The sequence below is a fragment of the Argopecten irradians genome, chromosome 4, assembly GCF_041381155.1.
Source record: "Argopecten irradians isolate NY chromosome 4, Ai_NY, whole genome shotgun sequence".
In the NCBI taxonomy this organism is placed as follows: domain Eukaryota; kingdom Metazoa; phylum Mollusca; class Bivalvia; order Pectinida; family Pectinidae; genus Argopecten; species Argopecten irradians.
The window spans coordinates 33,593,542-33,612,287 of record NC_091137.1 but is presented as its reverse complement, the minus strand read 5'-3'; the positions used below and the strand labels follow the sequence as shown (position 1 = coordinate 33,612,287).

Below are 18,746 nucleotides of genomic sequence, written 5' to 3'. Positions count from 1 at the left end.
CCTTGAAATCCAATAGAGTTGAGTAATATTCCATAAAACAGGAGTGTTCTCCCAGGTAACAGATCATACCTGTGTTAACGAGCCTTACCTACAGGTATGTACAGTGTACCTAAGGAGCTGACTCGAGATTACCTATAAGGAGCTACTACTAATACACTGGTGCCATATCATTTAGACAGAGATAAGGTACTGCTACCCCAATCACAGCCGGGACACCAGCCAGGCTGGCAGGGTTGTAGAGTCAAAACAACACCATTTTGTTAAATTATTGATTTTAAGGCAATATTGTGAAACTCGAGATAAGACTGGTGATATGAAAGTGGTGTTGTCAGGGGTGGGGGAGTGGTTACACAAGGGTGGGGGGAAAATATAGGGAGGTAAGGGTAGTGGTGATGGGTGAGGGTAGTGGTCACATGGGGGTGAGGGTAGTGGTCAAACTGGGGTATAGATAGTGGTCACACAGGGGTACGGGTAGTGATGAGGTGTGAGGGAAGGGAAACAGGATATGGGTGAGGATGGTGGTGTCAGGGGTGGGGGTAATGGTGACTAGGGTGGGGGTAAGGTGGTGGTGAGTATCATGGTGACGGTGGTGTAGTGAGGGGTAGTGGTGAGGGGTAGGGGAAGTGGTGAGGGGTGGGGGTAGTGTTGAAATGGGGTAGTGTTGAAAGAGGTATTGAAAGAGGTAGTGATGAGGGGTGTGGATAGAAGAAGTACAGGAGAGGTATGGAGTGGGGGGAGGGAGGGGTAGTGGTGAGAGGTGGGAGGTTGTAGCGAAGTGTGAGAGTGTTCTTAGAGGAGTGGGAAGATTTTAAAAGATCGTTATATTTGCACTTATGTTACAGAGGGAATTTATGGTTACTGGACAGAATAATTTTCTTGGACATGTTTGATTCAGCTTGAATTTGTAGCACGTCAAAAAGTATCCTGTGGCATATTGATTGCAACATCACACCTCTTATTTAAATGTGGGTAAGTTCAAATCACTCATAGGGAGAAAACAGAATATTTAATACCAGTGAAGTAGGACCAATGTTGGTAGTGGCCAATCCCATACAGTGGTCAGCCTTGCTGGTCCAACTGCCAAGATCCAAGGGCCCTTACTGTTCTCAAACTATTTATTTATTGATTGATTTCAGATTTTAGATATTGAGTGTATAGAATTTACCACGTGATATTCCATTTATCAGTTGTTACACTCAGGATAAAATTTACCTGAACATTTAACACCTGTCAAAGGCATACCTAAAAGGGGAAGGGGATAGATGTATCTTTACGTGACACTATGCAGGGTCATACAACATCTATAAATACAATGTGAACAAATTGACACAAAGGGCAAAAATATCACTTATTGTAAAAGAAGAAATAGAATCAAAGACCAACGTTTAAAAACTAAAGGTGAAATATATTTATGAATAATTATTATTTGGGTCAACAATTATATTAGATCAACAATGATATTGGGTCAACAATGATGTTGGGTCAGTAAAGAAATTGGGTCAACAATGATATTGGATCAACAATGATATTGGATCAACAATTTTATTTGGTCAGCAATGATATTGGGTCAACAATGATATTGGATCAACAATGATATTGGGTCAACAATGATGTTGGGTCAGTAAAGAAATTGGGTCAACAATGAATTTGATCAACAATGATATTCATTATTGGATCAACAATTATATTGGGTCAGCAATGATATTGGGTCAACAATGATATTGGGTCAATAATGATATTGGATCAACAATGACATTGGATCAACAATGATGTTGGGTCAGCAATGATATTGGATCAACAATTTTATTTGGTCAGCAATATTAGATCAGCAATGATACTGGGGTCAGCAATAATATTGGGCCAGCAAAGATATTGGGCAAACAATGATATTGGGCCAGCAATGATATTAAATCAACAATGATATTGGATCAACAATGATATTTGGCCAGCAAAGATATTGGATCAACAATGATATTGGATCAATAATGATATTGGGCCAGCAAAGATATTGGATCAACAATGATATTGGATCAATAATGATATTGGGCCAGCATAATTGGATCAGCAATGATATTGGGCTGACAACAATGATGATATTGGATCAACATGATATTGGTCAACAATTATGCAAATATTGGGTCAGCAATGATATTGGGCAGGCATTGATATTGGCCAACAATGATATTGGATCAACAATGATATTGGGTCAAAATTGATATTGGGTCAACAATAACTTGGGAGCAATGATACTGGGTCAGGAATGATATTGGCCAGCAATGATATTGGCAGCAATGATTTGACAAAATTGATATTGGGTCAACAATAACATTGGATCAGCAATGATACTGGGTCAGGAATGATATTGGGCCAGCAATGATATTGGATCAACAATGATATTAAAATCAGATGAATATTGGATCAACAATGATATTGAGTCAATTATATTGGGCTTGCAATATTGAATCAGCACTGATACTGGGTCAACAATGATATTGGCAACAATGTCTTGATCAACAATGATATTGGTCACAATGATATTGGGTCAGCAATGAATTATTGGATCAGCAATATATTGGATCAACAATGATATGGATATTTCACAATGATTGATATTGGGTCAGCAATGATATTGGATCAACAATATTATGGTCAAGCAATATTGATCAGAATGAACTGGGTCAAAATGATATTGGGCAGCAAAGATATTGGGCAACAATGATATTGGGCCAGCAAGATATTGGTCAACAATGATATTGGATCAACAATGATATTTGATCAACAATGATATTGGTCAATGATATTGGGCCAGCATGATATTGGATCAGCAATGATACTGGGTCAGCAATGATATTGGGCCGGCAATATATTATGATTTGATCAATTGATATTGGATCAACAATGATATTGGATCAAAATGATATTGGGTCAGCAAGATATTGGGCAGCATGATATTGGTCATGATATTGGATCAACAATGATATTGGATCAATGATATTGGATCAATAATGATATTGGGTCATCAATGATATTAGGCCAGCAATATTGGATCAGCAATGATATGGGTCAGCAATGATATTGGGCCAGCAATGATATTGGATCAACAATGATATTGGGATCAACAATGATATTGGTCAGCAATGATATTGGGTCAGCAAAGATATTGGGCAGGCATTGATATTGGACCAACAATGATATTTGGCCAGCAATGATTTGATCAAAATTGATATTGGGTCAACAATAACATTGGATCAGCAATGATACTGGGTCAGGAATAATATTGGATCAGCAATGATATTGGATCAACAAAGTATTAGAAGACTAGTAATTCCTTGACAGAACGATGACAAAGACTAATGATAGTTATTTTTTTTTTTTAATTTAGTTATAACACAGGGTTAGTCTCACTATTTGTGACTGTCACTTAGAGGTTGATATCTTAAGACAAGTATGCCTTATCAATTAAATCTGTCACTCATTTGGCTACACTCCATCCATTCAGACCATCTCAAAACACTAAACACTTCACACAATGGAATAGCATTTAAAGGAATTTTCTCTTTTTCGCTTTTTGTTTGTTTAGTTTAACATCATATTAACAGCCAGAGTCATTTACGGATGTGGCAGGTTTTGGAGGTATAGGAAAATAAGAGTATGAGAGAAATACCACTTGACTGACCAACGGTCAGTACCTGGCAACTGTCAAACTTGGATTTTAAACTACTGACCCAGAGGTGGAGGGCTTGTGGTAATGTGTCATGATATACATCTTGACCACTTGGCCACCACAGCCTCAGTCTAGCTACTAGACTTATAGATCAATACAGTTAAGGACAGATACGGATGTCCTAAGGTTGATAAGGAGTTAAATTTACATACCAGGTCATTTTTTGTTTCCAGTTCCCTCTCCAGTTCATTGAGGCGGTCAGCTGTGACTTTCTGCTGTCGTTTTCTCTCCTCTTCAGCTGCCTTGGTGAAGGATGATTCCTGTGCGGAGCGGTTCTGTTCTTCTTCAAGCTTTCTATTTCTAGCTTCTTCTGTCTCAAGCAAGCGCTCTAGTCGTTCAATCTCATCTGAAAGTATATTTTTAAAAATCAAACTAACTAAATGTTACATAAATATTTCCTAATCAATTTTAATCTAAAGTTTGTCACAGCAATGAAAACAGATATCACAGAGTACGTTATATTGGTATGAAATTCTTGTTTATATCAAAGTACAGAAGTTAAAATGCATTGAAAACAGGCAATGTTGGAATAATATTACAATCCTGATGGTCAAATAATGTTTTTGAAATAAATGGTCAGTAAAGTTGGTCAGTAAAGTAGGTCAGGGTCACCTGGCTGATCACGTGGGTTTTCTCCGGGCACTCCGGTTTCCTCCCACACGAAGACCCCTTGCATGCTTACATCCGGGCCATCAAGAGTGATTTATATAAGTTGTATTACTTGTTTCTCAATTGATGTAAAAATAAATAAAGTTTATATTTTGTAAAGTTGGTTGCACAAAATAACCATAGTCATCCAATTATGAAATAAGTGAAGTCTTATAACAGATTTATCATTAAAGTGTCCATAACCATATCTTTAACCATAAATGTTGTTTACCTTGCTCAAACCTGTCGCGTGCATGTCTGCGTTCCTCTTCGGTAACTGGCTGACTGTCAAGGACCTGGAGTGTCCTCAGGTGGAAAATGAGGTAGAGGCGACAATGAGGGATCTGACATAGGGGGTTCTCAGCTACCGTCAGCTCCAACAGGTCTGGTAAAGGCTTCAACTTAGCCAACTCACTCATCTGGAACAGTGAAGTAAAGATATAGGTATCGTCCTCAAAATACCTCAGTCAAAAACAATATATATACATGGTGCAATATATCTTATCAAAAAATATTATCATGTATAATGGAAACAATAATATCTTTTACTTAAAACATATATCATTAAGTAAATATCCAAAATACTGCATTTCGTATATTAAATTGAAATACAAAATTTCATTTAACACTAAATGTTTAAAGAAATTAACACTATTTCTAATAAAAGTATGTACAATTATATTCTGCAAATATCGTTTCAATTTCAAAACAGGAAAGGGGAGGTAACTCATAAACAAGCCCAATATTTTACACTGACTGTCAGGTATGCAATTCATGAAACAATTTCTCCATGCTTATCATGGGAAGGGAGGTAACTCCTGCATTCCTCTTTCTAACACTTACAGACTGTAGGTTGTTTTTTCCCAGATGTAACACACGGAGTGCCTTTAGTCGCTTGCCTAACCAGATTGGTATATGTTCTATATTGTTCCCTGTCAGGTTCAGCATCTGTTACAACAAATATCATTAGAGCATTATCATTTTATCAACAATTACATACCTCAAAAAATTGCCATCAATAATTATTTGCATGCATGTTATTGCTAATGCAGATACCATTTTATAATTAATGTAATGAACTTTTCAACATAATGTTTAAGTGAAGGATGAAATAATTTCATTAAATAAATGCTTTTCTCTTTTTGCATGAAGGCAATTAATGATGCTGACATTATTGTCAGTACCAGAATGTTTCGAGTCCTTCAATCTTATAATCTTGAGATAATGAAAGTTTACCTGTAAGTTGGCGAGATTTTCGAGTCCTTCAATCTTATTGATATTGTTGTAGGCCAGGTTAAGTTCCCTGAGTTTGATGAGTTTCTCCACTTTCTCCACTCTCTCTATCATGTTGCAGCTCAGGTTCAGGACCGCCAGCTTCTTACATCTGTCCAGGTTTTCAATGTACTGTAACAGAAGGAAAGCTCGATAAATGCTCGTATATATGTTGTTGTTTTTTGGGTTTTTTTGCACCACTTAAAACTTGAAAAAGTAAGAGAAGAGAAATCATCCAACCAAATGCAACCAAATATAAGTGCCCAGGGCATGCTAAAATAATTAGCACAAATAAGAAAAATTCGGACTAACCTTTCCCAAAATTATAGCACAATGTAAATCATAAATCAATTTAAATGAAATAAAGAAAGCAACAGTTTTCATAGTTTCAGTCTGCATTGAATTCAAAGTAAGTGAAATTCAGGCTTTGAAAAGAAGGAGGAGCACTAATAGGGACAGGAACGCTTGTGTCAAATACGGTTAATCAAATTTTCACCACCTGAGCGTTAAAATTGATTTTTTTTTAATGTTGAAGGAAAGGTTGTTGCTAAAGACTAACTCGTATCTTTATTTAACTGTAATTGATTTGGAAAGTAGGCAGTGTATATGAATTTATATACATCAATGCCCTGATAGTACAGAATATTAAGTCTGGACAATGGCATGCTCTTAATATGATTCAAGACGATTTCATAGAAAAATATATAATGTACTCAAAATGTTCACATAATAAATTCCATATAAAAATCACCCAATGCTTGTAGACTATTGTAGCACATATTTTTATATGTTGGTCTAGCTTTTTTGGTATGCGGGATTAGCAATTTAAAACTCATTAATAAAAGGCTCAGAATAATTCTTAATAGTGTTCTCCACAAAATGATATTTTAAATAAAATTTTAGTTTAAAGTTCAGATTTAATGTGTCTAGACAGGATTATAATGAAGGATATCCTTTAATGAATAAATTAATACTCAAAAAATTTGATAAAAAGGTTCACAAATAAGACTTAAGGTAGCTCCATACTTTTGGGAAAACCCATGTCATTTTTTTCTAACAGGTCTTATTTTCTTGCATTTTTTATGTAGATTTCAAATCTGTAAAGATAAATGGGTGTTCTCGAACTACTTTTTGAGATATTTGAGCTTAAAAATATACCATCCATGCAAATTTGCTGACCGAAAATAAAAAAAATCGTAAAATTATGTTTTCTGTAATATTAGGGTGAATATAGTCTCGATCCTGTTGATTTTTTGTCCTAAATTTCTTACGATAGAACAATATACAAAACTATTTTATTTTTACAAATGCTAACTAATTTTTGTTATTTCCCAGGACCGTTTCTATACGTAATTATTATGTTTTGCCATATTTTCGCCCGTAAAAAAATCAATGAATAGGCCAAAAAGGATATGAAAACCCATGTCAATTTCACAATATTTGTATATGATATGCCCAAGGTAATATGTTTTTCAAATATCGTATAAAAACACGGGGTCCTCGATCAAAATTTCACAATTTTGTAAGCTTGAAGTTTGTAACTCGCAACCCTACCCCCATTTCATCCAGTGCTAAGATGGGTTATATTTGACTATTTTTTGAAAATCATGCCGCAAAAAACACATTCCACATCAGTTCATACGTTTTTGTGATATTATATCTGGTTTATGTCTGTTTGTTTTTATGATTTTCTCCAAATTGTGTGTTTAAAGGAAATCCGTATGCGATTTTTTTAGAATTCCGGAATTTCGGTCCGGCCGGGTCCCCTCTTATGATTTATAGCGACGAACGCCACTTCCGGTGTTTAAAAATCCATTCCCATTTACGACAGGGACCGCAAAAACCACAGAGATAGCATATAATTTTCACTTCACTGCTTTTATTTGATTTATTTAATGATTTTAAACATTCAATATTATATGTAGACAATTTTCACCTATTGAAAAAATATCCAAGTGGGATGTCGTGACGTATCAGAAACCATTCTGGAATTCAAAACAACCTCCGCAACTTCCGGTATAGCGTCATATAAATTGGCGCGATTTTCAAAAGTATGGACCTACCTTTAATGAAATTTTGCTTATTATCACATTTAGATTTTTTTACATATTTATACATAGGGTACAAAACCATCTTACAAAACGTATATCTACTAAAAACTATGTGGAAAATTACTCCATGAAAAAAAGAAATTACAGTGTACTAAAAACATATATGATACCACTACATTTGTAGTTTATTCATTAACCTACATATACTGATTTTTACTTTTCATTTTCTTACTACCATGCAATTCTGCAAATCAAGTATTAATTAATTATCTTTATAAAGCATATTTTGCACTAGAACCACTGTGAATATTAATAGATTTAATTCTTACAAGAGATATTGTTGATGCTTCCATGCAATTCATCAATATGCCATATTCCTTCAGATTTAGATATATACCATATATAGGCAATAAGATTTTTATCTGTCATATTTAATATATCTAAAACAGTCTTTCTTTCTTCATTGAATGAGCATGCAAGCAAATCTACTGGTAGGTGTTTTTTCTACCATACAGAATTTGTTTTTATTGGCTTAAAAATTTATGCTATCCCTTAAAAGAGAAATTTCAGAAATGCAAAACTGGATGGACAAAACATATCATAGAAATGAAATATATATAAGAATTTGAATTTCCAATACACAAGTTGAAGTTCCAATACACAAGTTCTACCTATCTATATCTATACATATCAGGTATTCGGCCAGTGGAGGAAGCCAGGTTGGAAATCGTAAATGTCCTGCATTGGCAATAAAACTCTTCAGATACTCATATAAACTACCAAATTGTCTACCTGAATTGAAAGGTATCGATCATGAAATTGAGATACCTGTTCATTTTACGTTCTACAGGTAAATATGAAAATGACAACATCGTCCATTTAAAAATTTTCAACAGCCGAGCATATAAAGTGGATCACTTAGGTAAACTGGCCTTTCACTTTTCACAGTCATGTTTGAAATACAGTCATGAATATCTCAAGATCTAGCCCTTAGAAGTATCAGTAAATATCTGCGTAATTTTCCTTTCTTTCAGACTTTTGATAAATCAAATATCTGGCACTAGCACTTGGTACAGAAAAAAAAATCACTTGCAAATTAGAAAATCTTTTTCTTGAGTAATAATTAACACGGTTTTGCATTACATAGAGTGTGTCTATCAACCAGTAAATCAAATAATAATTATATCAGCCAGCCAACTTATCAAGCAGATCGAGAGTTTTACATAACTTATAAGTTTCATTATCAAGTGCATTCAATTTCAACATTTTGCAATCTCATAATACTTATTTTTTTTGTTTGATAACCAACTTAATTAAAACTGATTTCTATGAAACATAAATTTATCTCTCATTATGGTTGAATTATAGATAACCATTAAAGCTTATGACAAGTTTTCAGGCTATAGATTTGATGTCTGCTGTAAATGTAGACTTGGTCTCATTTTTTTAAACACAAAAGTCCTTCAGTCCTTGACCAAACAGTATTCAACAAGTTATCCAAGATATATCTTAATGCGGTATATGTTGTGTTTTGATCATAACTGATAATCATTTTGAGTTCTTAAGCATTGGACTAGTACTGTATGTATATTTTATGGGCTATCATTTCAATGATCTCACTGTGTATTTCTAAAGACTGAATAAACATACAATAGCACAGATCATACAAATAAATAAGCATGTCGACCAATCAACAAATAAACATTTTTTTTTAATCGACTCGTAAATCATCAGTTCTCGTAATGCTTGTCCTAACGAACATTTGAATTTCAAAGGCGGCGGCCTGGAAGGATTGTGTATACAGTATATATGGTGCATTCAATATTTAAATTATGAATGCGATGTACCATTCATTGACCTATATGTATACACAGTATTATTAAATCATATGATTCGCCGCACATGTTGTTGAGACTCGAGACCTGTAATTTGTGGGGGAAAAGCATAATAGTAGTGTCTGCAATATCAAATTTCATGTTTATTTCATTTGACATTGATATCCTAAAATTCTACAGGACATTTCAGCTGAAATAGATTGATTTTATATAATAAATTTAGCCAATTGAAAGAAATATTTATATAGGCATTACAAAGGTTAATTTTTGGTGTTTTCAATATTTATATTCAAAATTTTAGAGCACACCAACTTACATTATATCATGTTTTTGAGCATTTTTATAACACAATGTTATATGGATTTGAACTTGTTACCTTTTATTGTATGATATCAAAAGTAGCACAAATCCTACTAATAGTATTTTCTGTGACCATCACATTCAGGTGACTACCTGTTATCTGATGGCTACCAATATCGAGGCCTGATCAGAATTACCTATCAGTAAACCCAAGGCATCTGTCGAGATTTCAACACCAAGATTGCCCTACTTGTCCTGCAGATGTTTGTCATAGAATTCAAGATGCTTAAAAAACCTAATAACGTACTCGAAAATCACTGGGGGCCCAAAACGCTGTCCTGAAAACATGGAGAGATAAACCGACACTACAAGAGCTAGGTAAACAATAAATAATTTGATTATTCAAATTTCACTACCTGGTTCACAATACATGTTGATGCAACACGGAAAAGTAGTTGAACCTGTTGTTGGAAATACAAAACCTGAGGTCAAATTCATCACGGAGCTAATCATGGGGAAAAGCAAAAAAAGAAATGTTTAAATACCCAGGGTCTTAAGGTGAAATATACCTGTCAAATTATCAAGTGATATTTACATGAAGAATGTGACTAGGAAAAACTTATTGTAACAAGTCGTCAAGGCTCAAGTTCTTATCTCTGTTTTAGTGACTTTATCTTCAGCAAGATTAAACCCAGAAACAACCACTTCAATAAATATTTGTCTCTCATTTTAGGAGAAGGAATGTCTATCAAACTACTTAATTCAAGTCACGATCTCTCAGAATCTCAGAACTTTCACTTCTTTCAGGCATTTCTTCGGTAGCTTGGAGAGCATGAATACAGTACAGCAAACACAGGATGTGCATTGTTTATATAACACCAATGTCTCCTGTCTCAGCACTATTGAATGGCTTTAATGATGCTGCTGCTTTTTTGAGAACTACACTGAATCAACTGTCATAATTTTTTTTGTTATTAACCTGACAACTCAGCATAGCCATAGGCTGACCTATTTTGAAGACAATTTTTTGTAGTTAGTACAGATAATTTGGTCTATCATGTAAAATCTGGTGACAGAATGTTTAAAAGTTAAAAATTTAAAAGCATGAGTTGGAATGTTTGCTACGACCAACAAAATACAGGGTCATCCAAAATGAAGTAGCAAGGTTTAACTGTGTTGAGTTTATACTCACAAATTACCAAATCATTTTTTTTCAAAACCATGGGGATATAGATCATTAACTAATATCAAGTTCTTGTAAACAACTATGGTACAAGCCTTATTTAAGGAATAACCTCTTACTTTGCTTAGTTTATGAGATGATAAACCCAATGGAACACAAGGTAAATGTTCACAACAAATACTGTGGTAAATGAAGCCTGCTGATAACAGAAAAAGAAATTGTGGAAAGAATAACAATAATTATGGGTGAATAAAAACAAAAGTCATCACCAACTGCTATGCTGCACAGTTTATTGTTCAAAATTTGATATGAACAGCGATAATGACAACATCAATTATTCAATGTGGCCGGTGTTTGTCACGATTTTTGACAAAGGGAGACAACAAAGGCTGAGTGTTGTCAATCACTCATGCATGGAGGATAATGTACAGACTGGTTATAACACACACGAGTCAGGTTCACTTGGGATCCTGTTTCTACTAAAACTAGTGAGCTATAGGGTCTAAAGCCATGGTAACGCTAGTCATCAGTTCAATATACATGTAAAAACAAAGACGTTGGATAACCAAAGCTTGCTTTAAATTTGCAGAGCTTTTTGTGACAATTTTATGCATTAGAAGATTTGAAACAAAGAATGTACTAACATTTAAAGCCTATATTTTAGATAACATTACCAGACCTCAAATCTAACGTCTTCCAACAGTTAAATGTCTTTTTCAATGATAATAAAGAAAAAAGTTACAAAACTTATCAAAAAAATATAGATCTGTTTTGACATGTTTTCAGAAATTAATCACATTTTTGTCAGAATTAAAGAGATGAAGAAGATGGTGTAAATAATACTGCTTTGTGTCAATCTGCATTCAAATTGTATGCTAAGTGTCACAAAAAAAACATAATTGCATTTTGATCTGAAATAAATGTTAATGTAGCCTTTTCTTACTTGTTTCTTTTTACAGTAATCATTTTCTTTTAGTTTTTTTAGTGATCTTGTTGAATTAACTCCATGTGTAAACAAAATGTTTAGTGCAATTTAAAACTGCATTAAGCTGAAATATACAAACTGCATTTCTAATTTTAAACTTGAGACAGGTTTATTGTAAAACCACCTTCAATTTTACATTTCAATTTCACTGTTAGATCATCTATCTTCCTCACATTCAAATGCACTAACCGGATTCCCTTTTACAGAATTGAACCGATTTGTTACCTGTGGAAATCAATTAGCGAATGTAGGCTCACCTGAGCTGACACTTTAAACATTAAATCTATGCGTTTACAATACCTTTACAACAATTAATGACACTTTTCAGGTGAAATTATTGGTTCACAATACCCTTCTATCGATAAATGACATTTCAATATATATGGTGGCATAACATTCGATCAGGTTAAAAACCTGCCATTGTAAATCAGATATCTAGTGGGTGACGTAAACTATAGCTTGAGTGGAATATCTTCACAACAGGTCTGCTTTCGTCACACGGATATCATACTGGAAGCGTGCCCTATTCTTGCAAATTCTAATCAGTTTTACACTTATTTCCGCATTATACACTTGACAAAGACCTACAGTTTACAAAAACATTTTGAATAAAATTCATTAGCTTTAACCATAGAAATCTTTAAGCGATAATGTGACCGAGAAGAAAAATATTTTTAAAACTTACAATAGCTGTTAGTTTAAAGGTATCGAAACATATTTCTTCTTTTTTATATAATTCTGGTCACACTTGAAAGTATTTTCTGCCTTAACCTAAGTGGCAATAAAGCCATTACATCCACAGAAAATTTACAACAGTGATAGCAATAGTTCCATACTCCTGATAAATGAAAGTGCCCCACATTTCTATTTCTTTGCAGTTCAATTACCCACTTTTCACTTTCCTGAATATTAAATCACAAAACAGGTGGCCTTTAAAATTTGTGATACAACATCACTATAAGAGCCCCTATAGATTTAAGACTCAACTTTTTAGCTGTTATAACATGCCACTAACACATATACATACACCATGTACATACACCCATATCTATCTGTTCTTCTGCCTATATCTTTGATTACAAATATAAAGTTAAGACCAATTAAATCACATCACTCAACGACGTTTGTAAGTTTTTGTTGGCCCTGACAACACAACGCATCTAAACTTGTAGTTGTACCGATAAGATGATACTTTCATCCCAACATACCTATATTACAACCCAACCACTACGGACCTCTTAGGTATTGGGCCTTTTTAACTTTCTAACAAAGTCAATGAGAACATGTTCAAACCTAAAGTCATCAAGAATTTCAGTTAAAGGTATCTGAACATTTAGTGAAAAAGTTAGGTTGGGACCAAGCAAATGCTGCAAATTAAGTGTTTAAGTGTTTGAATTATTATACTTTCAAAAACATTTAAGTATAGAAGAAACACCGAAAACTGTGGCGTAGTCAATAACTGTTTCAGGCCCATAATTGTAACTACAGTATATGAAATCCAATTACAGGCAATAGATGGTTGCAAAACACTAAGAGGCTTCATCTGTAGCATTAAGATTTTGTTGAGTAATCTATAAAGTTAATCTACATAAACAAACCTTTATTTTCTTGCCATTTTCTTTAGACAGTGTAAGGTTGAGAATGGTTATCATTTCCAAGTTTTCCTCCTTAGCCAACTTCCTTATAAGGTCTTCTGTGATGTAGCGTACTCCGGACTGTGGACCTACAATGTCGCAATAAACCAATGTCGTGAGAAAGATCAGTACTAAACCAGCTATCAAAGTAATTCTATTTACTTCTTTTTAAAATTGTAAGCTTTCATTCTTTTAATGTTACTTTCTCTTCTCATCTTTAACATTTAGTACCTGATCATTAAAATCAAGATACAAATTAATCAAGTTGGTTATAAACTTTTTCATATATTTGTTTCATGAAAAGAATTCATATGTATACTAAACATTAACATTTTTCTTATACAGACAATGATATTACAAATTGTCAATGTATATTTTCCATAGGCATAATAGGTTTGTTGTAAAGCTAGCAAAAATCTAAAAACGTTACAATTAAAACCAACCTATTGATACGCTATCTCTAGCATTGTGTCAAACAACCAATCAACAAACCAAACGAGCATTTTAGGCCGAAATTAAGATTGCTTGCTTCCCATTCCCTACTGGCACTTCAAAATCTTACCTACTCAATTTTTTAATTTTTTTTCTTCACAGATTCATATTTATTTTCTGTGTAAAATCTGTAAATCCGGGAAGGGAGAAACAAACATATTCTTTAGGGATGCAAGACCCATTTTTCTGAGATTTCACATTGCCATCAAAATACTAGCCTTGTTCAAACAATACCTTAATGTATAGCTCCTGGAAACAGGTACATTATCTGGGTGTATATAATACACAGAGCTTTGTTCTAATTTCTCAATAAACCAGTTACCAACTTATGCAGTATTGTCTGAAAATTGAGGTACTGAGTACATCCTAAGAATCATTTACAGGAACTAGAAAAAAAGAATATAGAAACATGCAGAGAGCTGAAGGAAGCAATTTGTCTTTGGAACATGAATCCAAAGTTTACTTGGATAATACCCATGCACTATATTAGAATAGTCTTCTCTTGTGACCTAGAACTTTGGAATTGGTTCTTGAAATGGTGCTTTTTCCAATGATATGCTGATATATTTTAAAGCACAATTCAACACTAAAAGAACTTTTAAAGATTGAGAGTGGATAAGTTTCCTTCTCAAGGGTCAAAGGTTAAACCTAATGTCACAGTGACCTTCTTTGCAAAGAACCAAATATGAAGTTCTAGAAAAAATCATTTCATGAGCAGAATGTCCAAGAAAGTCATGCCTTAAATATACATGTAGAATAAAACTCCAAGAATTTGTCACAATTAATTAATTTTGGTGAGAGATAATGCAACCACAGTGTGCATGAGTAATCGGAAAAATAGAGATGGATGGACACAATGCAAATGATAAAAACATTTTATCAATCAAAAATAAATTGCAAATATGAGAAGGTATTTACTTTTTTCGCATTGCTAAACTGATATCTTACTGCTAAATATACATTTCTAAAGAAAATAAAACACTATAGAAACACTACTCACTATGGTCTCTAACTGGCACAGCTAGCCGACTACGTCCTTCGTTGCCGGGGGAACCCGTCCGACGAGTTGGAGATGGAGTGTTGTTTCTCAGGCTGTATTGTACGCGTCGAGGGATGTCCTCTGCAGAGTGAGCAAAGTTACTTCCCCTGAGTAGTGACTTACTGTTGCCGGGTGTGCCCGTGGATGGCTTGGGCACCGGGAGGTTGGAGTGACCTCCCTTTGAGTTTGATTTCCTCATGGCGGACATTGATCTTCCTCAGCCTACAACAATTAAATTTTGTCTGAATTAAGTGTTTTATTCACAAAACTTTTGTTGACTTTTTCTTATTTACTTTGTTCAGCTATCAATAATTGATCATCTGATCACTAGCATTGTCATGCATGAATTAAGTCATAAACAATTGATGTATTCAAACATTCTAGGTATTCTTTAGTGTAAATGCATTTATTTTTGTACTGTTAAAATTGACTTACTAGATTTTAATAGGATATATCAGAAACGCAATATCAATTACCTGTAACTTCATCTAACTTTTAGCTTAGAGTTGATCCAAACATGTCAATCAATATTAATTCCCTTTCTATGCATATTAATACAACTATTACAACCATTTCTATATATATCGAATCATAATTTATATTATAAATTCAACAACAGTTCTATAACAACACTAGTAAGTGAGAAAGAACACCAAACTTTATCACAAAAGCTTCGGCGTACTGAATATATTTTCTCCCGACAACTACAGAATTAAAGGTAAAGCATGCTACAAACATAATAAAATTATCCTGAGCTGAATAATTTACCAGCTCTACTTTAACATCTGGCATTTCTATCCACACATCTGAAATTCACTTTACTCAAGCTCAATAACTAACATGGTTTTAAACCAATCAGTTTTATACCTACCATATTCTACCAACAAGAAGCTCCCATTCCATAATAAGCCCCCACTTGGAAATAACTCCACTCGGTAATAAGCCCCCACTTGGAAATAACTCCACTCGGTAATAAGCACCCTCTCAATAATAAGCCTCCCCCCTGGGTAATAAGCCTCTACGATAAAAAGACCCCTGCCCCACATCGATTACATTCAGTTATAAGACTGTTCCCGTCATCTATTTCTAGGGCATATAGGGGAAAATTGTCCGTAGAGTACCGAATATGCACTAACCTAGGCCTAAAGTTGTGTCTGAAGTGACTTTAAGTATTAAATATTACATTTAGTCATCAATATCTTATTAATTAGGTCAAAGTTAAGGTGATTACCCTTAACTTAAGTCTCATTCTCAGCTGATTTTTAGTCTCTTTTCAGGCATACAGATTGTAAGCTTGAGACTGAAGTAACTTTGAGTCTACCGAAGATTATCTAAACATAACTCAAGGATTAAGTGTAAAAGGAGCGGGTCGGTGTGACTTGTAAATAGTGTTAAATACGGTCTCTGTCACTCAGCTGACGGAGCATGCTTCTTTGGCTCAGTCGGTAGAGCCGTAGATTTCCACGCCGGAGACCCGGGTTCGATTCCTGGTCGGGGCACTCGACAGGAATGTGTATTTTCCCTGTTCTTCTACATTGGCGCCCAACTAAATAACCCATGGTAGGTGGTTAAAGAGTCTTGGGTTGAGATTTAGGAAATCTCAAGAAAAACAGAGGGAGTAGTGTAAAAGGAGCGGGTCGGTGTGACTTGTAAACAGTGTTAAATACGGTCTCTGTCACTCAGCTGACAGAGCATGCTTCTTTGACTCAGTTGGTAGAGCTGTCGATTACCACACCAGAGACCCGGGTTCGATTCCTGGTCGGGGCACTCGACAGGAATGTGTATTTTCCCTGTTCTTCTACATAAGCAATTTTGAGTCTATTCAAAACTGAAGTGATTTTGAGTCTAAGCAATTTAAACATAAACGTAAAACTCAGGTAACTTTAAGTCTAAATTTTAAACTTCTATGTATGCATTAATGGAAACTGAGGTGCTTTTGAGTCTATGGTTATCTATCAGCTCAATGGTATGGAGATCAATTTTTACGGTAAAACTTGGAAACATTTTTAAGATATGAGATGGGTAATTTTGAGTTTATATTTAACTTAAATTACTGGAAACTTTGATTTTGAGTCTTCAGTAATGTATGCATTACCTCAAGACTAAGGTGATTTTGAGCCTAAATACCAAACCCTGGCCACACTGACCCAGCTAAACAACCAAATGCTCGCTCCTTCAGGTATATCAATCACATAAGTCAGTCTTTCTTTGTATTCTTAGGAATTTCATGCAGATTTGGCAGAGGGCCATTTCAGAGCCTATATCTATCAATATACATATCACAACCCTGTAGGTGTATAGAGCAAATATCTACAGCCCAACAGGATGTGTGACATCCCGTCCAAAAACAAATAACTAGTTTTATTTACTCTGGCAAATTACAATATTGTTTTTCAGACACTCCTGTCGTCTTGAAGATTGCCGGACATAGTATACGCAGACATAAGTAATATTTAACATTATAAAATATAATGATATATGGACACCTATCATATTTACAACTATAGGTGCATGATAATTTAAAATACTTTCTGTATCAATTAATGATGAGTATATTCAAGACAATTTTATCCAGTCTCCTCCACATTATTGACAGGTGTATTGAATTTGTTGTCTTATTAAAATATAAATTTGTAATTCTTTATGGAAAAATTCCATCCAATGATCCATGCTATTTATCTCACTATTGGTATTTAGTTTGTATTTCATGTATAGCAAACTTGGACTAAATCAATCATTTCTGCAGTGAATTATGACCTGGAATTTTAATTATATCATAAAATGTATGTCTCGTTTATTACTCAATTTATAGGTGACAATCAACTGAATACAGCTAAAACCATACATAATATATACAAAGTCACATTATACTCAAAGTGAACAGTCAGGCAAAAAAAGGCTTAAGTCGGTAAAAATGGTGTGAATGTATCCTGTATAATTTCTTATGAAATAGAAAAATAAAACTCCCGTCAAAATCGCTCTACATGCGAAGAAATTAGTTTAAATTATAGGGATCCTAAAGTGTCTTCCCGGCTAGCTATGTCCATTTTAACATTTCCACGCAGCCTCGCTTTCAAAGGGTTAGGCAAATTTATTTTTTAGAACTTTTCCATTATTTCAATGGTCAGAACTGGGTAACGTAAAAAGAACTTGACCGTCGTTTTGATATGTGAGGACTTTAGGAAGGCCAGTGAACTCATTGAGACTGGTTTTTCTTTATCCAACTATTCACTTTAATTAACTGGAAAATATTGAGGGAAAGTGAAAATGCTTTTCGGACGAGTCAATTTTACAGGAGCACTTGTATGTCCGACGGACTAGTACATTTCAAAGGTTTTCCATAGCCATGCCTCTTTTGCTATAAAATTGACAAGCATGTAAACTCCTGTTTCAAGCATTGGAAGTATGCTAAGCAAGGAATATGTGAACTTGTGAGCTAGTTGTTGTGTTTAGGTTGTATAGAAATTGAGGCTCCTTGGAGTGTTATGAGGGCTACACACACACAACAAGATATAAGACTAGGATTATAACAGCTGATTTCCTATCTGTCACCCTCTCTACAGATATCACTGTGTTATATAGA

At 34.3% G+C, this 18,746-nt stretch overlaps 1 protein-coding gene across 8 annotated transcripts in view; it reads right to left on the bottom strand.

The window, feature by feature from the left end:
• LOC138321379 (centriolin-like) overlaps window positions 1-18,746 on the bottom strand; it is an 85,677-nt gene that overhangs the window by 59,870 nt on the left and 7,061 nt on the right. For all 8 annotated transcript variants that reach the window (XM_069265027.1, XM_069265033.1, XM_069265031.1 and 5 more), the window contains exons 2-7: window positions 15,125-15,385; window positions 13,597-13,721; window positions 5,609-5,776; window positions 5,216-5,320; window positions 4,605-4,791; window positions 3,877-4,070 (exon numbers count right to left, since the gene is read on the bottom strand). In XM_069265027.1, coding sequence (XP_069121128.1) covers window positions 3,877-4,070; window positions 4,605-4,791; window positions 5,216-5,320; window positions 5,609-5,776; window positions 13,597-13,721; window positions 15,125-15,371 — 1,026 coding nt within the window. In that variant the 5' untranslated portion in view covers window positions 15,372-15,385. The remainder of the gene's footprint in view (window positions 1-3,876; window positions 4,071-4,604; window positions 4,792-5,215; window positions 5,321-5,608; window positions 5,777-13,596; window positions 13,722-15,124; window positions 15,386-18,746) is intronic.